The sequence below is a fragment of the Cuculus canorus genome, chromosome 12, assembly GCF_017976375.1.
Source record: "Cuculus canorus isolate bCucCan1 chromosome 12, bCucCan1.pri, whole genome shotgun sequence".
NCBI lineage: Eukaryota > Metazoa > Chordata > Aves > Cuculiformes > Cuculidae > Cuculus > Cuculus canorus.
The window spans coordinates 5278512-5302382 of record NC_071412.1 but is presented as its reverse complement, the minus strand read 5'-3'; the positions used below and the strand labels follow the sequence as shown (position 1 = coordinate 5302382).

General features: G+C 39.4%; 1 protein-coding gene across 3 annotated transcripts in view; it reads right to left on the bottom strand.

Annotated features, from left to right (window-relative positions):
• The window catches only part of GALK2 (galactokinase 2), a 49842-nt gene extending 26007 nt beyond the window's left edge, over positions 1–23835 (bottom strand). The window contains exons 1-6 of one of the 3 annotated variants that reach the window (XM_054077835.1): positions 23694–23819; positions 21753–21863; positions 20229–20317; positions 18759–18882; positions 13819–13909; positions 10849–10995 (exon numbers count right to left, since the gene is read on the bottom strand). In XM_054077835.1, coding sequence (XP_053933810.1) covers positions 10849–10995; positions 13819–13909; positions 18759–18882; positions 20229–20298 — 432 coding nt within the window. In that variant the 5' untranslated portion in view covers positions 20299–20317; positions 21753–21863; positions 23694–23819. Of the gene's footprint in view, positions 1–10848; positions 10996–13818; positions 13910–16325; positions 16503–18758; positions 18883–20228; positions 20318–21752; positions 21864–23693 lie in introns of those variants that run through there. The other 2 variants (XM_054077834.1, XM_054077836.1) reach the window with 2 other exon arrangements.
• Between the last annotated feature and the right edge of the window lie 36 nt (positions 23836–23871).

Here is a 23871-nt window from a genome sequence, read left to right as displayed (position 1 = left end):
TCTGCTGAACCTGCCTTTTGACCCTCTGAGAACAGAGCAATACCACACCCCTGATTTCTGTAGCCACTGGCAGGAGACATCACACTGGAGGTCATGAATATAACTCACTGGCAGCAACAGAGACTTTTCCACACTGGCTGAAAGAGACCACGCCAACACACTGGTCATGCTCACTTAAATAGAGGCTGAGGCTGTGCAGACTTGGCCTGACATACAGCTCCTGAGGTACGCACAATATATATTCCACTCTTGGGCACAGCTGCCTAAGTTATTATTTCATCTGCAACTGCCAGACAAAGCTTTGCAAAGTCAGAAATTAAGCATTTCACCCTTCGCTTAGTCTGACTGCATGTCATCTCCATATACACATCAGCTACCACTTGATTGCTTAAATCGTTTAGACTTTATGAGCCTGGGCTTATTAAATAAATATCAGGAGAAGTCTTGCAGAGGGGGAATGTTAACAATTAGGACAGTGCCACTCCCCTGTCCCTCCACACGGTCTGGTGAATTGTGCCCTTGCTTCGTCCCAGCTCACCAGCTGTCCAGCTGCCTATGCTGGGCTAACAGCGCTGCTCAGGCTTGAGCAACTTCTGTTTTGAAACTCAGCAAGGATTGGCAGGACCACCAAGTCGTAACTGGCAAGGGTTGAGAAGAACCCTCTCCACAGACAGCCCAAGGCATCCCTGAAACATTATTTGGTTTCTAATTTAAACAGGCCCTTGCTGACACAGGCTGGCCTTCTAATACGAGGATGAGAAACATGTGAATGGAGAGGAAATCGGCATCTGTATAGAAAGCAGTTCTGCTAACTATTGAGACAAATGGCAAATGTTTGCCTTTTTGCTAACGTGAGTGAAAGGGCAAAGTTCAGAGGAGCTGAGTTGTAGCACTTGAAACTAGGGTGAAGACTGAGCTCTAGAGCATTGTGTACGTATTTGATATTTGGATGGCCATGTGACTGACAGCGAACCAAATGTCACAAGGTCTGGGCTCAATTTCTAGCTCTGCATTAAGTTTCTTGTGACTCAGGGAAAGTGCCTTTAAATCACCATGGTTCCATTTCCTCAATAAAATGAGGAGTATCTTCCCCCCTCTTTGCAATTAGTACTGGCTACTTGGGATTCTTAGACGATAACGCTATAAATATGTGTGACTTCACTACTAGAAACTGCAAAAAAACCATTTTGCTACACAAATTTCCTGACTTTGGGCTTCCACAGAAAATATTTCTAAGGAAGAAAATTACTAGAACCGTGTAATAAAAGGAAATAACTTTTGCCTATCTCAAAGCAATGCCTTGTTTCCATTCAACTTGCGATACCCACAAGTGCTTTAGGGCAGAGGCTGTTTGAATCATCTGTTATTTATACCTCTCTGCAGTGTATGCCTCACCTGTAAAAATACAGAGCTGCTCAGATCCCAGATTTGACTGCACAATTTGGCAATATGTCACATGTATGTCTGAACCATATCTAGGCACGCATCACCTTCTTCCTCCTGGCTGCATTGCAGTTCCTGCAGAGAAGTAGCTCAGAGCCTTCTCATAGCCACGTTTAGGGGAACCGCACCCCAGGCTACAGCACAGCATCCCCTGCCAGGCAGGTAGGTCAGAGGGAGCCAGCTGCTCCTTGGAAGGGCTCAAAGTACAACTCTTACGCACGTAAATTAAACAATGGTGCCCCTACTGAGTTCCGCAGAAGTCCTAAACAGGCATTCTTGTAGAGTTAGGTGAAAGCGGGCATTTGTTCTTCATGAAGCACGATGAGAAACACGCAGAGGAATAAACCTCATCTGCACATAGATACACTTCCATCCCACGTATTCTGATCTGTACAAAAGATCAGCAAACCACAGAACATAACTCGTTCTACACACCCAAGACTCATTAGCATGGGTTTTCCATCCCTAAAGCAGTATTTCAAAAACACCAATAAATCATAATTTAAGTCTTCATAGAATTTTACATGCTTTACTTAAAGAGCACTCCTATAAGGCTGCTGCTACGTTCTATTTAGAGACAGCACAGAGATTTATGTGATCTGTTCAAAGTCATGTGAATCAGTCACAAAGCTGAACTGAGAATTCAAACCCCTCCTTATTTCCAGTATTGTGGTGTATTTCTTTAAAGAACATGGTCTCACGGAAATCTTTGCAGGGTGGGTTTAAAATCTTTTTAAGATCATGGTAATGAAAAGTGGAACAAAAGGAGATTAACATCAAAGCAAACATGGGTCTGAACAGTAGCATTATGACTCCAGAAAAAAATTACTTAATCAGATGAATAAAAAATTTCCTTCTCCCAACTGTTCTGTGATCCACATATGCCAATGCCCTCTAAATTTCTGTTATTGTTCCAGGAAGTTGTTCCAACAGGACTGGCTACAACAGGTCATCATTAGTGAATAAAAACTATCATGCAGACAGTAAGTCCTAAGCTGTTGTCTACACTGTTAAACAAGCAAAGTAATACATTTAACTTAGCAATTAAAAAATTCCTTGTATCAGACGCTTCTTTTGATTTCACTCCCCCAAAAAAATCTGCTAGTCAAGAAGTGAAGTAGATATAATGCCCGTGGGTGAGTATGGGGTAGTCAGCTAGCTAAATTTCATTAAAAGAGGGTCAGAATAAAAATATAGCCTATATTTAAGATAAAAGCAGCCTTTGTGTGTAAAATCAATGCCACTTCTAGTTCTTTATCTTGTGCTTGAAAGTGGGCTCTTGATGACCAATGGCCAAGTATAGATATTTCCCAGAATGTTATTTTTTTATAAAGAGCTTCCTGAGCTGAACGTGAATTCTGCACACTTTAGTAACCAATAATGGATTCCTTACACACGAACTTGTCCATAATCCTTTTTACTCATTCAAAATTTTAACATGTAGAACATCCAGCAACAAGGGTTTCTACAGCTTGTCAAGTGAAGAATCATCTCCTTTTGTTGATTATTAACATGCACTTGACTAGCTTCATCTAATACTTTCTGGCTCTTATAATGTAAAGAGCAATGAACAATTGATTCCTACTACTCCATCATTTTATGGACCTCTGTCACTTCCTCCTTCAAAAGCTTTTTTGCAAAGACTCCTAGCTTACTTTTATGGAGGTCATTCTGTACCTTTGATCATCCAGGCGGCTTTTCCCTGAATCTTTTCCAGTCCAACTAGCTCGGTTGGTAAGAGAGGGGCAAACTTACAGCTCTTCTTAACACTACCTTAAAGAAAATATCACTATGTCTTTTGCTGGTTTTATGTGGCAAATGAACCACGTAAAATGTGTGTTAATTAGTGTTGACATAGACTTATGGTAATACAACCTCAACCAGTTCAGCACTACTATTCTACTTCTTTCACTGAGGTTACTGTCCTGACACCATAGTTGAGAAGAGAGATTATGTGACCACATCAGCCACTCCTATGCAAAGTCCCTTTGTTTAAACCTGCTTTGCAGCGGCACAGCTGAAGTAAAATGTTCCCGTTTGCTGACTGTAGTGAGGTCTGTGTAAACCAGCAGTAGTAAGCAGGGAAGCTGGAATGGAGAGTACGATATCTAAAGTTAGTCCAGCAACACCCCAAGCTACTTTGTACGATTGGTCTGGTCAGCCTCTGAACCTGGGAGAGGAATGAGCATAGCACGACAGTTGTAGTAGCTGGTAGGTGAGTTAAACCTCGAAGTCTCCCTGGTGATCTGTCAAGAAACACTAAATATTGCAGCTTTTGGATACCAGACCCAACAGGATACGTCCAACCCAAACAGTGCTTTTATATCCGTTGGCAGCTACACATGCCAGGTTGGCTGTGCTTCCATGGGAGATGTTTATGATCGATGAGTTAAGCGTATTAACATTTTTGTTGGTTATTCAACAAAAAAAAAAAGAGACAACATATTAAATGAGAATATACATAATTAAAACAATACAAAGCAACATCATTAGAGGCAGAATCTCAGTGCATACAATCCACTCACTTGCCTAACAGGCAACTAAGCATTAAGATATTTATATGAAGGTATAGTCTAGTTAAGGAAGCTGCTGTCTCTCAAGGATTTCAAAATTGAATCCTTAGTTGGAGCATTTGGAAAAATCTAAAACTAACAATGTACTAAATGTATTTTTTCAGGCTGTTCTTGTTCAGAAGCTTAAATCTAAAGTCTGCTCAGAACGTATCCTGTTGCAGGAGGCAGCGCTTACCAGTTTGGCTACCAGGCAATCGGCCCCCATGTGCAGACCTAGGCTAGCCTTTGATCTAAGAGATCCACTAACTACCTCTGCTTTTTGTTTGAAACAATTTAAGGTTCTTCCTGATAAGGAGCAAGTCAATCTTGGGTTACAAAGACAGGAATTACTACCACTTAAAACCGTTTTATCTTTGAGCCACAAGATTTCCTATCTAGCATGCAGAAAGTCTAATCTAGGAAAACATATTAGTGGAGATATAATTTAGTCTGACAAAGAAGGGTTGTGATTTTTTATTATTAGTTGCTTTATATGCAGTTACTCTAGATGAAGAGATTTCTTGTAATAAGAACTCATCAATAGCTCTGCATCATGTTACCTTATTTTGGATATTTAATGGGAGAAGTCGGTTTTCAGTAAAACATGCTTTTTCACTAGTATCTATTTTTCTCTGCTCGTTTACTTTTCAGTATGAAACACCTAAAATTCAGGTTTTGATTTTCAACAGAGTATTTCTGGTATTTCTTCAGTATTGAAGAACTGATAAGAGACTATTCTTCTGACTGTTTCCAGACACAATCCAACATTGTAGTATAGTTGGTAATACATACCCTGATACTTCAGCAGCATGATAAAGTATGAACCGCCCTGTGCAGCTCATTTGATTCTCTGTTGCCGCATCATTTATTTTAGTTTCTCTTAGTTTGGTGTTGTTATGAATGAACAAGAAGGCCTAAATGTACAAAGGTATTTTGGTATCTGAGGAATAATGTAAGTGAACAGATGATCACATACTTATAACAAATTTCCTAAAAATAGAAACTTAAAGAGTGAGAACAGATAAGGGAGTTTCACTTTTAATTGTCACCTTCCTCACAAAAAAGCCAAGGGCCAAGTGCTCTGATTTTCACTCAGGCAGTGGGTCTGGACAGTACGTAAACCACAACTGAACTTGTCCCTATATAACTGTCACTGTCAATATGTTCCATGGCAGTGATCAATCCCTTTCAGTCTCAGACAGATCTTTAAAGAAGTAAACGTGTGTAAGATTAAACCTCTTAAAAGCGTAAGACAATTAGTGAGTGGGAGACAGGCAAATATTTGTTAGTAAAACAGAATTAGTGTTGCTTAGTATTTTTTTGGAACTGCTCAGCCTGCATTATCCAGAAACTTGATATATACAAATCTAGAATGACAGCAGCCAAAATAAAGCAACCTTCTCTATAAAATGATAGTATTAAATTACGTCTGCCTCAGTGGTTTTATGTAAGTTCATTTTGGCCGAAGTTAAACATGCTAGATTTTCCATATATAACAATGGAGCGATAGCTAATCTTTAAAATCAAACCCCAATTTTCTTCCCAGTTTAAATTCTATTGTTCGTAAAGGGAGGATCCATAAAGAAAATACATTTGTTAATATGACTTATTTTTATAGATTAATTTTCAGTGCTCCAGAAGTCTCATCAGCAAGTAAATTTAAGTAACTAAACCACTTAAATATCTGAGCCAAAAGTCCTGTGCATACATTTATTCTCCCTATAGCAACACAGTAATGGTTCCCTAATGCATGTTCATGAGCATTTTGGCCCAATGAGCCTGAAAAGTCAAACTACGTCTGCTCCTTCCTTTTACAAGTAACATTCATCATTTTATGGCAAATTTAGTGTAGATTTTCTATGTAATTTTACACTAGGGTTTGGTTCCCAGCACACAGGACTGAAAACGGAGAAGAAACATTTATAGATAACTGGTTTACAGTAGAAAGAAAACAGTCTTTGTCACTTAAGGCGTATTTAAAGTCTAGTTAGAGGTGATTTTCTTTTCAATTTGTGCATGTTTTATACATATGTATTATATGTACAAAAATAACTTCTGAAATATAAGGTATTATGTTTCGTTTATTAAAGTATAAAATGATGCCCAAATTTTGAGGTTATTTTTACCACCAGGAATGTACTTGTTTTTAATACCAGGTCTTGACTAGGAATAGATTGCTGGAAGTTACCATCTGCTTCCAGTTTGCATACAAAATCCCAATTAGCTAAACTTCATATATGTTTTGCAAGGCAATTATGCTTACTTTTTTTCCAAAATGGGAAAATATTTGTCAGATAGTATCTGGATGTCCTCATAAACACAGAAATCTTAGCTTGACTTTGTCTGCCCTCTAACATGTTCAAATAGAAGGTTATCAATTTGGTTGATGAGAGATTACGGTCTTTGATTACCACTGCTCCAAAGTACTCTGTTTCCCCTTGATTACAAACACACCCAGTCAAACTTAGCAAGAACTCTGATTTTTAATTCCTCAGCAGGGAGAAAGGAACTTCAGCATTTCTCAGTATTAACAGTACTTTAAAACACAGTATCTATGTGCCATTTTTTGTGTGAGTTTCTCGTATAAATAATCTGAATGTGCATCTATTAAACATTTTTGATGGAGCAATATTATAAAATAATCCTAACTAGTATTATCAGCACACATTAGTAATTTCATCATCATCAACATGAATACTCACAGATTTTATTTTATTTTAGCCAGACAGCTAAATATTAAAGCCCTTTTTCACATCAGAAAAATTATTAGGAAGCAGTAAAGTATTTAATAAAGCCCTTTCCTTATTATATGCATGCTTCAGAAACAAAGTAGAAAGGATTCCAGCTGGCCTATCTATTCTCCCACTGAAATCAATGACATTATGAGGTATTGTAACTGGACAATGTTGAACAGTTTGAAAACTCTGCCTTCAAATTCATCTGAGCCATAGTTCGAGAAAATTGAAGCCAATCGACACCGTGCCATTGCAGGTTAGGTTTAGGTCATTTATTTATCATTTTCTGACTTAGGTTTTTCTCAGCTTAGATAGAACCAAATATAATTCAACCTCATCTGCTCAACATTTCACATCAAATTAAATAAACTCTGTTCACTTTTGATCTATTTTTCCCATCAGTGTGTGCAAGCTGCCCGGCCTTGAGCAACAAAAAAAAAAAAGTTAGGGTGGGTGAAGAGAACTTAGTACCGCAAGACTTAACATTTGGACAGCAACACTATCATCACATATTTCAAGTAAATCTAGTCATTCAAAAGTACTAAGTGATTTTCTCTATTCATTAATTCATGAAACAGAAAGCTGGGATAATTTAGAGCATTATTCTATTTCCTTTACAAAAAGTATCTTCTCCTGATGAAAAGTTGTACAAAAGATTGATTTTGTAACAGTAAAATAAAAATCACTTTAAAATCAAAAGTTAATACTGAGCATTGCTGTTCTTTGAGTGATGCCAACACAGTCTTAGACTGGTGTCCTGTTTGGAGAAGAAAAATAGATTCTTTTTAAAAATCCCATCCTACATTTTCCATCTTGTTATTTGAATGCTATTGCACTGCTGCAACTGGTTAGCACTGCACATCTGGCTGAATTGTCTTGGACTGGTATTTTCCCTAAACTATTGTGTATGTGTGTGATGAGTTTCTTAAAAAAATAGTGTATGCACACTGAAACAATGCCCCTTTGCAGGCTGCTACACACAGTAATTAGTGAGAGCATCCTCTTTTTCTGATGTTGTTTTCAACATGAAAAAGTGCTATTTTTAAAGTAAGCCACCATGAAATTCTAGCCATGCTTTTATAATATTTTTCAGCTTGGTTTTTTTTGGCTTTTCATCTCATAGGCCCAAACTTCACACTGGAAGTGTTATCTCATAAAAGCTCTAAATTTCAACAACTTTTACTCTACAGCTACTATTTTAAACTTACATTCATCAAGAGAAAGAGCATATAACTCAAATATTCCCATAAAAATAGTTTCACAGAAACAAAACAGATAAATGTTCCATTCAGTAAAAGGTCAGTTTTTCATAACTTTGGCTAGAGAAACCCTACAATTCAGCCAAATTTGATTCCAAAGCCAAACATTTCTATGTCTGCTGCTACAGACCATAGTACTAAGATTTTGCAAAGTCCATCAGACTAATGAGGGGCAAAAAGTCAATCTTTTCTCATAAAATTACTGCCATGACCAGATATTGTTACTTATAAATACTACCGTTTACAACTTCCGCAACTCTTAAGCATTTGAAAAGAAAAAACATGGAGGGGAGAGGTAAAACGATATTTCTTCCTTAAAAATAAACAAATACATAAATACCCAGAGCACTAAAAATGCAAGGTCCTGGTTCACTTTCTAGTAGAAAGGATCTAGAAAGCCCCTATTTCTGGTCAGCTAAGAATTTCCCTGCCGTGGGGGAGCTCCCAGCTGACACACACAGCCAGCACCACTGGATCCTGTGCAGATACCATTTGACACCAGCACAGGATGCATTAGGAGCTGGAAAGAAGTGGCCGGAGCACATTTTATACTTCTGAAGGCTACACGCCTAGATTGCTCTAATTTATATTCAGAGTAGCTCTGCCTTATATAAGACAGTTCTGCAAGGCTAAGCATAAATTCAGTGCAACAGAGAATCTGGATTTAGCTAGAAAGAAGAGGTCTCTAATGCTAAATCATAAATTAGCCAAGAACACTGAACTTGTTTTTACTGTCCTGTAAGATTTGGGGAAACTCAGAGCCTGGACAAATGTAACCAGTCTTCAGAGCTGTCATCCTCTGTCTTAATCACCACAAACCAGGCGTCTTGGTTTATGCAGGCACAAAAAACATTGGACGTGTTCTTAACTGTGCTCCTATGTGGGCTACTAGGATTTTTCATCTTTACATTAATTGCTCATTTTCGTCACAAGTGCAGACAGCCTCATTTCCTGACAAAAACGTGCAATTACAACTCTTGTGTCTGTCCAACTATATTTTAGACACAAGATTAACTTTCAGCACATTTTCCAACCAGCAAGCAGAAGAGATTTTAGGTTGATTGAACAGGACACACGAGGAGAAGGAAAGACATTCAGTGGAGTCTCTGTCTTCCTTTTGTTCCTCCACAAGTTTCTATGAAAATGCCAAAAGCAGTTTTGCACATTTCTTTAGAACAGGTCTGGCTTAACACCGGCCAGCACTCCCAAGCCATGTGTAAATTCAACTCAAGCTCAACACTGTATCATTTACTCTCTGAAGAAAGCTGTGCAGTATTTCTTGAAATAATGAAAACCTGGCTTCTGGTGTTCCAGATACAGAATTCTACTACCTAGTAAAATTTGGGCTCTCTGACCCCTGTCGGTTTTATGGATTTTGCAGATACCCAATTTCTGAGCACATGCACTCTAGTGATTTTGATGAGTAGTTCCCAAGCTCGGCTCATTTCTCACCACCATCAGAGATGATGCTGACTTGTGATAAGACCATCTATGCAAAACCAGAAGCTTCTTGCCAGGCCAGGTAAATAGGTATAAAAAAGCAGGTCTATCACCTCCAACCTTCTTCTGCAAAGTCTCGGTCATCAAAGTGGGATTCTAAATTCTATGTTTTAATCTACCATCGCACTACATGTACTCACCTCACAAACCAGGGCCTCTGTTAAATGTCCAGTCCCTTACTTACCTTCTGACCACACATGCACTAACGCAAAGCAGGATGATGGTGACTGTAGCCACATCCTCTTATGTAAAAAAGCCACCTTGCCTCACCAAACCTCCTTCTTGCTGCCTTAACCCTGGTAGATACCTTCCTGAAGCAAGCGCTGTGAGCTGTGCAGTGTGGGATGGAGCACTTAGCTGCCGACTGGGCTGCAGCACTAGTTGCCGACTAGACTGCTGCAGCTGCAGCTACAGAGAGAAGCAAGTCCAGGCGAACCACCAAAAACCTTCTGCGTGGCTTTGTTTACCTCACGGCTCAGATAAGTGCTTGTATACAAGCACAGTTAACAGCTGCCATCACCACGTACCACTTTAAGTTGGCTTTGTACCACGATTTGGGAATGTCCGCCTTAGACAATAGGCACAAATATGCACAACAGTCACATTTAGATCTGTTCTTTTCTCTTCCTGACAATGTTCTAATTTAAGATCCTAGTTTCACTTAACAGGACTTTTTTATTGGAGAGAACTTCATTCCCATATGGTACCTTCAAACACCATGACTCCTCCAGAAATTTGTATTACATGAGCCAAATCCTACTAAAAGTTGTACTGCTAACAGGTCACATACTTGGGGGCTGGTTTTAGACCAGCGTTTGTTTAAAAAAAGTGAGGAATACGTTTTGGATTGTAAATACGTTCATTCCAAAAAAACTGCGAAGAGAAAAAGGAAAGTGTGATGGAAGAATTTTACCTCTACTTTGTGCTGATTATATAATTTATCAAGAAATTGTTCCACAGGCCGCCAACAGATGCTCTGCTGTTAAAGCCATGAAAAGTCATTCAGGGAGAGGGTAAAGGCCTCGGGGGTGTGGTCCACATGCTTCAGCACATATATCCTCTGTCCTGGCCTGCAGATAGCACATCTGGTCCAGGCATGGACCTGATGGTTGGCCAAAATACAGGCTTACAATAATGCTCCTTTTTTCAGCTTTAATGTAAGCTTGTTTTCTTGCCAGATTCAAATCCTGCCAAAATTTGGCCAAAGATGTTTGCTCAATTGTGCAATATCTTAAGTTTATATCCAACAACTCCTTGCAAAAACAATTGTATCGTGTTTTTAATGTTTACAGGCATTAACAATATTTAATTTTAAGTAGAATTTTATTGCTGACACTCTAGCGTTTTACAGTAAATTACCTTAGAGAGGGTTTTTCCATTAGCTTTTAGTGTCACGAGTCCTGCACAGCACACCAAAGCACTGGAGCTAGAGAGACCAGAACTTGGAGGGATGGTTCCATCTAGCAGACAATTCATTCCAGTTGGGTTATTAAGACCAAAATGTTCCTAACAATGAAAAAAAAAATAAACAACCTCAATTTCAAGTACAGACAGGCTCAGGCATGCAATTATCTGATACTTAGAAAGAGATCCTTTCTACTGAATTACTGGAACCAAGAATCTGCTTCTGGTATCTCCAAAATAAAGGAAAATTTTCTTTCTATTCCTAAAGAACAAAGCCAGTGGTAGGGCTTCAGCCAAAGGTATGTCTGCAGTTCCTGTGCACAAACATATATGAGCTGATAGAACTGTACCCCAAACAGAACGGGCCAAACGCCCAACGATTTACCAAGCTTTGTGGGTGAGTTTTGCAGCACTGGCTCTTCTCTGAGCTGCCACAGTGAAAGTACCAGAGGTTAACAATCATTTTATGCCCTACTTCTGTCCTTTTTTTCCATAGCTCATCACATAAGGCATCCTGAGGAGCCTAAGGTCCACTTTATGCTTTATTTCTAATGCTGGGGAGCCACATCACGCTCATGGGGAACTAGTAGCCATGCAGCTGTATTCAAAGCCAAATACTCTATCTCCTGAAGCACCCACAGGACCGACACTCAGCAAACCACAACGGCACTTGAAGAACACTATGCTTTAGGATGTACAAAGACCAGTGGTGATGGTCTCTGTCATGCTATTTTTAGAATAGGTTAAAATGCTTTTACATACATAATAAATATCACAGATAATACATTTAATCACAAAGTCATAAACCTTCATGTATATACGCTTTTAATTACTTTGTAGTTACTTCATCTTTTTATTTATAATCACTTTAATATAAATTTCTCTCTGTTGTTATTTTGAAATAAACATGCAGTACTTATTAAAAAATCATTGAATATATATGGGCGGTATATGAATAGCTACATTCTGATACTGATTTATGTATCAATAGTCCATGTTACACTGTCAATAATCAGAAAAAAAAGGCAATGTTTCCATAAAGAGATGCTTATTCTACTTTTCCAGAAACAAGTTCAACCATAAGTACAAGTGGTAGAGATCAACAGGCACAAAGAGCCTCCTTTAATGTCTTCTATGATCACTTCAAATTATTTTAAGTTTCCCTTTCTACAAATATAAGAGAATTCCAACCGGAAATACTATTGCTGCCCATGACCCTTCATGAAGAACACTAAACAAGCTTCTTCAAAAACAGAAATATGCCTGAGTAACCAGAAACTGATCCACAGTTTCTGGATTGTCCTGAACGTGAATCAGGCTTGCAAACTTATCACGCGATGTTTAAATAGAAAACGTACTTCGGTTTCAAAAATGAAAATGGACTTTGCCAAGTTCTGCAATAGTTCTGTCCCAATAGGATAGCATGTTCAACTTAATATAAACAGATTATCCCGCTGGACCCTCAGAGTACTTGTATTTCAGTGTTTCTTAAGCCTGGACCACTTATGCTTATTTTCTGCCAGTGCTAGAGTCTGCAAACCTGCTTTGCAAATTAACCTTCAAGTTTGAAATTTTGTTCTTGGGAAACAAATCTCAGTAGCAGACTGCAAAATAAATAAAGTCAATTGGTCCTGCTAGCCTTAATATAAGAAAGGCTATATTGTAAAGAAACCTAATCTATATCTTTACAGTCAATGCAATTTAAATGCCTGTGTTACTGAGCAAAACAAAATTGAAAATGCTCATGTTACTGCAAACATAAGTAATTTCTTAGGGTCTAAACATACAGGAAAGGGTCTGTTTAGGAACCATGGATTGTGGCACTGATTGTTCCAAATCTTGTATTTTGAAGACTGGTGGCAGGTTGGAGCAGGCTTTGTTGGCCACCTTCAGTCCTTACCTACTGGGTTGTACTGTGGGGTCATCTAGACCGCCTGTGCTGAGGCAAGCTTTATGTGCTTTAAAAAGCACATTTACACGTGACTTGGGTGACCTGTTCCTGACCTAGCCATCACTGTTTATCCCATCTATGCTTCCAGAAATATCAATGGATTGACATAGAGCTGAGAAGTCACCATGCTTTCTCCTCAAAGGGCCACGAATCATGTGGAAGAAGCAGGAAGGAAGCCTCAATTGTGAACTCAGACTGCCTCCCAGGACAACACTGTTGGTTTCACAAGTAATTCAGTCTCCAAGGCAGTCTGGAGACAGGCTGGCCCACAAAGGAGAAGATAAAGCTCAAGTGAGCAGACAAGAAAATGTCTGTTCAGTGTTCCTGCCTTTACCGTAAGTTTGCCGTTTCCTGCAGAGCTGTGCTCTTAGCTCGGGAAATTTTGAAAATCCCATTTAAATTCCACACACTGGAAGTCTAGATAAGTAATAGTTCTTACTGGAATATTTCTTCTGTGCACTACTCACCTACTTTTTACGTTTTCTTTTGCCTACCGTACAAGTCCGCCTCACCCAGTTGTTGTGCACAAGTTGCAGCTTTCCAACATTAATGGAAATTCACGTTTATAAAAATGTTTTCTCAGGAGGAAAAGGAATAAAATATGATCTTTGTGTCCTGACAGACAACCTTCCAAACCTTTTTAAAAGCAAACTTTAATTAGGTGATTCAACTGGAAAGCATTCTTTTTAACCTCAGAAACATAGAAATGTCATCTTGATAATGACTTTGATAATGCCTTTACTAAATATGTAAATATTTGCTATTGCAATATATTTATTAAAAAATAAAATAGCACTCTGCAAATATTTTAAAACAAACCAGCTTACATTTTCTCTTCAAATCTTTACATAAAATTACTTAATTGTATTTCAAGAAGAGCTACAGAATGCAGGGAATTATTTTGAGGGTGAATAGATATACATGTTGCATTTTACTTCTACCTTAAATTCATAAGTTAAATGGATTTTGCTTACCTGAATACCCTTCAGTCCACACAGGAAGTAGTTATGCCACTGAGGTTTGGTTTTGTTAATCTGAATGTTATTAACACTACTACTGAAATCCCTGCAAAAACAGAAAAACCTTCAGGCTTTAACTTGTCAGTAAATTTAGTTTGGAAAAAACATGGCTGATTACTGCCACCTGCTGATGAACAAAACTATTTCATGTTTGTTTTTTTCAGTGCAATGTTTTTGGGGTTGGTTTTTTTTCCCCATATCTTTATCAATTGATTCTTTGAGGATATGCTAGATGGAAGCATAAGAATTTTTGCTTAAGTTATGAAATGTATTAAATTAATTTCGAAATTAAACTGCCTTTGGCATCCTTAATTAAGGCTGCATGCCTTCGACCTTATTAGTGTACATTCTCTTGATCACTCTGAGAAGTAAAAACCTAAAGTAACTATATATGTCAAACCCAAAATAGAGATAAATACACTTGAGGCTCTCTGGAAATCCCTGCTCAGGAGGTCATCTTCATTACCTTTGCTCTGCATGGCACTTCACTAAAACAGGCCTAATGCTGCCAAATTATACTATATATGTTATAAAAAAGTAATTGAAATAATTTAGTTTAAAATAGTTTATCTGTTTCCTCCAGGATCATTCTGATAATGGTTTTCGAAACAATAAAAATGGTAAGCCTAAATGTTCCTGAAGAAACTAATGCTACAGATTGGTGCCGTCAAAATGAGCCTGGAGTGATGTGCCGAGGCCTCAGAGAAGCATGAATCTGCAAGAAATGCAGATTGTTTATTAGTTTACACTGTTGCGTGCCCAATAATTATATCTACTTGATGTCATTACAACAGCTGCCCAGCACAGAAAGAGAAAAGGCACTGAGAATGTCAAGAAAAGCTAACAAAAATTATTCAGAAGTTGCAGGCTAAGCTGCGCTTTACAAGGGAAGGTCTGACAAACACTATGAACAGAGGCAGCTGAGTTCCTTCCCAGTATTTAGGTTTAGTTGGAATAAAAAAAAAAATCTCAATAAGTTATACAGCAAGGAACAATCTGCAGTTCCTAAGAGGATGGAATTTTTCTCGTGCTAGTCCTAGTCTGTATCTATAAACTCTGTAGGTTAGTGATGTATTGTTCCTATTTTTACTCAAATTTATATCTCTAGTTAATATCTGTAATGAATACCAGTGTGAAGATGTTTTTATCGGTATTCTGTTACCTGTGGAGCAACACGCTAATATAAATCATCTTTATAATAATATAATTGTCTTCAAATAGTGGCTGAACATTTTATTCTGGTGAAATTACAGGCTGCAATTTTCCTGTTGCACACCCCCCAAACCTGATCATCACTGTCAAATTGGACCCACGAGCTTGCTTCTTCCTCCTATGCTCTCATGCTACCTATGCTACACTTGTATTACCAGCCTACAACCTCTTCCGAGCTTAACATTACATGACAGATCTTACAATTTAAATATCAACCTAGAATTACCATTTTGCCAGTTATAGACTCAATTTCAATGTTCAATACAGGGCACAAATATCAGAAATTAGTATACAGTTTAACATATAAGCTTCGGGCTCTCAATGTGAGCTGTTCAAAATAGTGCCATTTACAGGACTTTATCAACAACACAGTATCAAAGAATTATACAAAGTTAGTGCTCCGTAATTATTGGGGTTTGCAGAGTAACACAAACGATCTGAAAGGGAGTTTCAAGATTGCAATACAAAGAAAGTTTGAGAATAGCTGTAAATTCTTCCAGTTTGAGATTCGTGTGTATCTGGAACAATTTCCCAGAGAATAAAGCATCATTTTGCTTATGGCTTTTGAATATAATAAAAAACCCAGAAGTGCTTATAAAATAGCAAATACTTATCAAAAGTCATGAAGATTTAAAAAGTCCTGTGTTTGCTTATGCTTGCTTTCTAAAATACACCTAAATCATTATTTTAAAAAAGCACAGTTGATGGAAATCAGTGTGATTAACAGAAAGCAAAGTTGAACTCCTCTTTCCTTAAAAAGAGAGCTCTTTTTATAGAATCAGACAAAGTAAAACTTCAATGAAAATATTGGCTTCTTAAAAATGCATTTTGCTTATTTCTGCAATATTCTCACATAGAAAATGAAAAAAAAAAAAAAAGGCTTTGATTTTGGCAGGTATCATAGAGACATAATTAACAAACAGAATGTGGGACTATCAAGATCCCCAAAATCCTTAAGCCTATTTTTTTTTGTTATCAAACTCAATTTGATACAAAACCTAATTTCCTAAATGTTCAAGTTTTATCTTAAATCAGTAAATCTTCAGTCTTGCCTTCCACCCTCCTACTGAAAGGTAGGCAGTTCGATATTAGAACTGTAAAATAAAATAAAATAAAATAAAATAAAATAAAATAAAATGGGAAAAATACCCATAAAGTAAAAATACTCTGATAATGTTTGTTCCAGCCTTTTTGTTTCCAGTTATTCTTGGGAAAGCTTGTCCCTCCTCCAAGGCTAGATGTAAGCTTACCAATTCTTGAATATCATTAGAAAAGGTCAGCTTTCTGACTACTGTGAAAAAACATGTGGTTGAGGTGGTTTCCACTCCTTACATAGTAACTCATCCTTATTTTTGGGAGGCCAATTTGGCTTTTTCTCACAGAACCTCATTGTCCTGTCAATCTGTCAGTTTATCTGTCTGAGTCCTCTGTAAAAAAAAAATAAATAATGTGATTATTATAAAAAAGACTTTCAGGTTTTGACACAAGCTGGAAACGGACTGATAATTTTCATCCTCTGGTATTTCTAAAGGTATTTTGAGAAGTACCATGTCAGATAATCTCTGTATGTGTACTTCTCAATATTCTGTGAGGGGGAGGTGTCAGGAACTTCAAGATTAACTTTCGAATACCATTTTACCTTAAATAACTTAAGAAGTGTATGATCAGTTGGGATGTTTTAAGATGAAAAATACATATGCTGTCCTGTTTATCCTTAAAGTTAATAGGAACTATCAGGGTGGAAGCAGGCTACAAAACTCTCACACATTTTATTTGGTCACAAAACAAGAATGAAATAGGAAATAGTGACTCTATGGAGGTTATGGTCCTTGTTCACCAAAGGTCTGTATATATATGCATTCACCACAGGCATAAATCTCTCACTGTAGCAGGCTGGGAAAAAAAGACATACTGTCAACAGTTTTGTTATGTGGTGTAACATTCAAAGTGTTGAAAAATATTTCTTTGTTATGAAATTACGGGCATGTTTCAGCTTCGTTTTCAAGCAACAGTGCCTCAACAAAACAGATGCTTAAAGCTGTATTCTGAGATCTCTTCTTCATTTATGTTTATCGCAAAATGTGACTTCAAACTGAAACCAAGGCAGATATAAAAATATAGTGACTATGTATGCAATTTGAACTCAAAGACTGTAATTATAGATTTGGTAGGAACTCTATGTACCTTAGGACAAGGCCATTTCAATTGCAATGTCACGTGCCAAAGCTTAAAAATCAAGTGAAAATTTTTACCTTTTGGTTACTGCTTTATTTCGCATCCATTATAACAACTTTTCCTAATCAAAGCTATTATAATTCTGGAATTGTTGCCTTTGCAGAATGGCTTTGCGATACAGCTTAATTCCTGTTGTTTAGGTTGCTATTAAAGAAAAGATCCCACTCATGTTTTTTATTTCTTTTCCCCCTGCTCACCACTGCCTGTTCCCACTGTTTACCCCAGGTGAGCTTTAGCACTGAGTGCATGGCACTTTAGTTCACTAAAACGACAGAGGATTAACAAGAAAAAAAGGAGGATGGATTGATGTTAGAAGCAGGGAGAGGGAAACTAGGGGTAAAAGAAGCAAGCCATTGCCTTTTGGCAGCAGCAATCTCTTAATTCAGCCCAGCTATAATGTGAAAACACGCTCCACAAAGTGAGTGAAAAATACAATGGAAGTAAAAATTCCTTTCCACTGCCTTAGTTGCAGGCGGCAGCTCAGAACATGTTTTTAGAACAAACTGAGCTTTAAGCAGGAATATGTGCTTCAATAGTTCTGGCAATATGTTCCTGCCCCTGTTTGGTCATTCACTGTACTTCCAGGGAGTAATTTACCATTGCCTTAAACCAATGGCTTAATAAGAACAAACTAAGCTTGTGCTGATTCTGATTTTTGCAAAATGCCCACAAAATTTCACGTCAATGAGTGACCTGACCTGAACTGCCATGCAACCACACAAATATCAGTCTGTTACAAGGAAGGAGGTAGAAAAACACAGCTGAGGTTGAAAAGAAAGGCAGGATTGTTTCCCTATGTTCTGCACTTACGAGACCAGAGCTGGAATACTGCATCCAGTTTTGGCGTTTCCCAACACAAGAGAGGCATTGGCAAACTGCAGGGAGTCCAGCAGAAGGCCATCAAGACAGTTAGAAGGGTTCTCCCAAGGTCCCTTCCAATATAAATTTATGATTCGGTGAAGAAGCAGCTGTGGAGGAAGTGAAAAAGAGGGAATGCAGACCCATTGTGCCAGGATTGTTGCTAAAGCTACAGTGTTGTGAAAATCCAGCCCCAGGTTCTCCAGAGCAGGGGAGTGTTAGATAACATGTGCAGCGACTGATTGCAAAACATTTCACTTCCTTCTCCAGGAGAAACTGAACTGCTGCCAGTTTGTGGGGATTATATCAAGAAAGATGAGCTAAAAGAAGGGAAGGCAGGATTGCGCTTTTAGAAAGACTGAAAAATCGGAGGCCTCATAAGAAAAATATAAACAAACAAGTGGGAGGCAGAAGCAGCAAACCTATTGCTCTAAACAAATACGCACAGCATAGCATCAATGGGAGCCCATCTGCTTTTATCATTCATTTCACACAATTAAACTCTCTATTGCAATGGAAATCTGTCAGATCTCTGAAAAGTTAACCAGTATTGCAATTGCATAAAGAGGTTCCTTTAGTAAATTACTTACAGATATGAAGAATTGGTATTTGCCAGTTGCAGAACTTGAGTTTTCACAGGTTCTACTGCAATCAGTATATCTTGTTCTATGGCCATAGGGAGCACAGCGTAACCACAGTAGTCGATATGTTCTCCTACCAAAGAAACAAACAATTAAAATATTTTGGAATCATTGTTTCTGGAACAGCAGTAACAGGGCTTCTAGAGGAGTTCAGCGTTGCTTATTGTGTGAGACAATTTCTGAGTTTAGCTTCAACTCTTATTATTTAAAGTTCAGGGTGCGTTTCTTCCTTTTCATATTACTACACAAAAATGTAGTTATATGGTGATTTTATCTATTGCATCTGTTTACAAATCTGCACTTATAAAAATTTACAAAACACTACGCAAATTGACCGTGGCCACAGCATTTGTAAACAGTACAAAAAAAATAGGTCAAATTCAGTCACATTTAACTGGTGACTAGAAGAGATAAAGGCAGCACATGACTCCCCATTATGTGATTTCCTCTGCGCACAGGGGTGACTCATTAGCCATCAGATAAGCCTTGTAGGGGAAGTTCTGTAATGTTTTTTTCATAAAATTTCTGGACTTATTTCCAAGAAGATAATCCATATATTTAAATAATCATTAACACAGTTACATAGAACACATAAAGTAACATTCAAATATAAAATGTATTAAACATCCTCTCTCTTAGGAATAACTCCCAGTTAGCACATGCTTTCTATTTGATCTATATGACACATTCACACAACATCAAGATAAAAAATATCATTAATCGCACAATGGACTAATTAATTTTTACAGCTCTGTTTTGCAGGATCCTTTTATTTACAATGTCTTTAAGTGCACGGGGCTACTTTATGAATATGCAACAAATTGAGATGTAGAGAGAGCACAATCTTAAGATGAAAAAATCTCAAAGAAAGACTGCCACAGAAATACAACTAAGTGCTAAATAAAAAAAAATTACTGCATCTCTGCAGTTTGCCAATGAATCACAACCAACTGTTCTAAGCAGAGTAGAAAAGAGGAACTCATAGTAGAATCATTTCATGCTTTATCATATGCATAGCTGTCTGGCTGGTCATATTTTGTAACTTAAATAATAACGGAAAACAATATACTGATTTAATTTGTGGATGCACTGTTCATCAGCTGCTTTAGATTAGATTTCCAAAGCCTTTCAAAAAAAGCTATCCAATCATAAACGGGCAAGTTACTCCAATTTTCAAAACCATCACTACTGTCCATAAATGTTTTTTCCAAAAGTGAGTTTTGAGTGTGCAGTTGTTTATAATGAAGTGTAGTAAAAGCTAGTAAAGTATTATATTCTCTTTTTCATTTATCACAAGCAACTTCTCTGAAAAAAAAATTAAAGTAAGATCAATATTATTACGATGCTATGTTTTAAACTACTAGGCTTCCATGATGGCAGATAAAAGCAAATAACAGACAATTAATATTTCTCTCTTACCTATTAAGTTGACTCGCCCTGGTGCACGAACATAAAACTTTGGAGCTGATCCAAATTTTGATATAAACATCTCCTTCAGCTTCTGCAATCTGAAAGGCAGGTTAGAAGCATTTAAGCCCTATATTTGTATAAAAGGCAGGAATTCTATGGTCTGAAATGTTTCTTGAAGTAAATTTCATTCAACTTTTTGAAGCATGTAGTTTTCTCCGTTGCATCAGGAGCGACATTAAGCTGCTTAGTTTTGCTCTTCACATAACATTAACTGTGAGAATCTAGTTAGAACATTCTAATTAATAAGAAATGTACATGTTCACTTGAAAAAGACAGAAGGAGCTTTATTTTATTTAAGCTCTCTGTTTAGGTGGGTTCCAGACAGAGGCAGGGAAGGCAGTTGCCATGGGTAACAAACATCACGGCCTCCACCCATCTCTCCTACAGCACAGCTCTGTAAATCTGTTTGCCATTGAGGAAGAATCTGGCAGCGTGGACTAATGGCTCATTTGTGGCACCAGGATTTGTCACATACACACACACACAGAGGCACTCCTTTCAGAGCCAGATCTGAACACACCACGCCTGAGCAAACTGATTTTCTTCTAAGTTTTGATTTTTTTCAATCTCCATATCAGACACTACCCCATTTTTGTACAAAGGCATATACAGAGAACTAAAATTCCAAACCTTGGATTATCCCTGTGACTTATTTAGACTGTGTTTACTCTAAGTATTGTTTACAGCATCAGTTCAGGTTGTCCATTTGGAGGTAGTAGACATGCCGCTGAAAGTTCCAGCACAAAGAAAGATTTGACAGATTGCTTTATTTCTTAAGACAGTAAAGGTATCCAGCTTCTGCCCTGTTTGCAAAGTTGGGATGCTTTAATGTGTCATGACGGAACAGTGGGTAACCACAGAGTCAGAAGAGATTAAGCCATTATCTAGAGAAGAATATTTGACAGCGATTCACTTCAAAACTACCTTATAGCAATTTAGGCTGCGCACTAACCCGTTAACTTTCATTACTACAAGCCACATGCTAAAATGATGAAAGAGCAGTAAGAATACAAGAAAATATAATTTTTAAAATGGGACTTTCACCAGCATACCCTGTGTTGCATCTAAATCGTGTAGCCAATTAAATTTTCTTTTTTTTGGTTCTTGGTCTACTAGCAAAAATCTACTAGGAGTAACAGGATCCCTGCTAAGGTTTTCACATGTAGGCTAAAACTAGGGCTGGAATCCTAGTTAATGCAAAGACACTAAATAAGTAAGCAAGAACACAGCAACAAGAAACGGATGTTACAAAATTTCACAGTCAATTATTTAGTTTGTACTGCTTTGTAAAAGCTGCATTACTGTCCAACTACATATATTAACACATTTTGTATAGTTCCTTTAGATGGAAAGCTACAAAATGTCATTTCTTGTGATTTGTTTTAACAGATCTTTCAGTACTTTTTTCATTTTGGTGCACAGTAACTCAGCTGTATGAGGCCCCTCTATAACTTTCCCTTCTTGTAATCTCACCTAAAGTGACTGGTTTGTCATTTTTCCAATTCGCTGGAACAACTTCTGCCATTTCATTGTACAAACCCTTTTCTAGATCACATTGATAATATTGTAGTCCATGGGGGGAATCTGTTGGCAGAATTCTACGTGTTAACTTTCTTCCTTGCTGTATTAAAATGCTTCTTTGTTTCACAGCTATTTTTATAGTGGTGTTGGTACCAAGAGACTGAGGACAAACAGCGCGGTCACGGGGGCATGTTTATCTAAGTGCTGACTGAGCTCGGGTTTTAATGTGGGTTTTACAAGCAGCCCTGATGAAAGGCTATTTACAGGCTTTGGCTTTGATGGTGCAACTCGCACGATGCATTTGAAGCACCTACATCAAAGATGATTGTCCCAAGCCTTAAGCAAAGGCATCCCTCCACAACTTCACACATCCAAGTCTGGAAATGCCAGACTCGTCCTTTTCTCGTGACTGAAACACAGTGAAATCACCCTCAAGTAACAGGAGTTGGATAAAATGAGCCTTCTCTGGTGCTATCACGGTTAAAGAGGTTCATTTGTGCGCTCATGCGGTGGCACCTGCTGCAGGTGCACTGGCGCAGAACCAGGCTTGTGCTCCCAGAGATTCGCATGGCCATTTCTTTTATAGACGAAGAGATAAGAGGATACTCAACATCCCCAAAATTCTAGAAAGAAAAAAAAAACGTTAGGAGGGAATACAAATTAATTATTGACCCTCCTGCCAGAGAGGCACAGAGCGAGCGGCTGCATGGCCTGCGGGGCTGAAGGGCAGTGACCCTGCGGCGGTGGGAGAAGGACTGCGGGAGGAAGGGGCTGCGGGATGAGTGCACTGTGGGACGAAGGGCTGCGGAACAAGGGCTGCAGGACCAAAGGCTGCAGGACAAGGGGTTGGGGAAGAAGGGAGCATTAGGGCAAGCGGAGCTGCGGGACAGGGGCAGCGGGACAAGGGGCTGTGGGATAAGGGACTGCAGATCAAGTGCAGTGCAGGACAGGGGCTGTGGGACGAGGTGCCGTGGGACAGCGGCTGTGGGACGAGGGGCTGCGGGACGAGGGGTTGTGTAGCCTGGAGAAGAGGAGGCTGAGGGGAGACCTCAGTGCTCTCTACAACTACCTGAAAGGAGGTTGTGGAGAGGAGGGAGCTGGGCTCTGCTCCCAAGTGACAGGGGACAGGACAAGGGGGAATGGCCTCAAGCTCCGCCAGGAGAGGGTCAGGCTGGACATCAGGAAGCAAATTTTCACGGAAAGGGTCATTGGGCACTGGCAGAGGCTGCCCAGGGAGGTGGTTGAGACCCCATCCCTGGAGGTGTTTAAGGGATGGGTGGACGACGTGCTGAGGGGTATGGTTTAGGGAGTGTTAGGAATGGTTGGACTCGATGACCCAGTGGGTCCCTTCCAACCTGGTGATTCTATGATTCTACGATTCTAAGGGACTGCGGATCACGTGCAGTGCAGGACAGGGGCTGCGGGATGAGGGGTTGTGAGATGAGGGGCTGCGAGACAAGGGTGCTGTGAGACAACTGGACGCAGAAAAACGGGATGCAGGACAAGAAGCTGTGGGAGAAGGGGGCAGCAGATCAAAGGGCTGCAGGGCAAGGGGCTGGTGGGAGAAGGGAGCATTAGGGCAAGCAGAGCTGCAGGACACGGCAGTGCTGCACAAGGGAGCTGCAGAGCAAGAGGCCGCTGGACAAGGGGTTGCGGGAGAAGGGAGCGTTAGGGCAAGCGGAGCTGCGGGACAGGGGCTGCGGGACGAGGTGGTGTGGGACAAGATGCGGGGGAAGGGGCTGCGGGGGAAGAGGCTGATGGGACAAGGGGCTGCGGGGGAGGGGAAGGGGCTGATGGGAGAAGGAAGCATTAGGGGAAGCGGAGCTGCGGGCCGAGGGCCGGTGGGGGCCGGGCTCTCGCGGGGCGGCGGGTCGGAGCCCGGCTCGGTCCCACCTGCTCGGCTCCGCGGTGCCGGGCCCGGGCGCTGCCATGGCCGCTCCGTCACGGCACGGACAGACGGACACGGACAGACGCCGCCCTTCCTTCCGGGCGGCCCCGCGCGGGGCTGAGGAACTGCCGCGAGAGGGCGGGAGCGGAGCTGCCGGAGGGAACGGTGCCCGCGGGGAGCCGG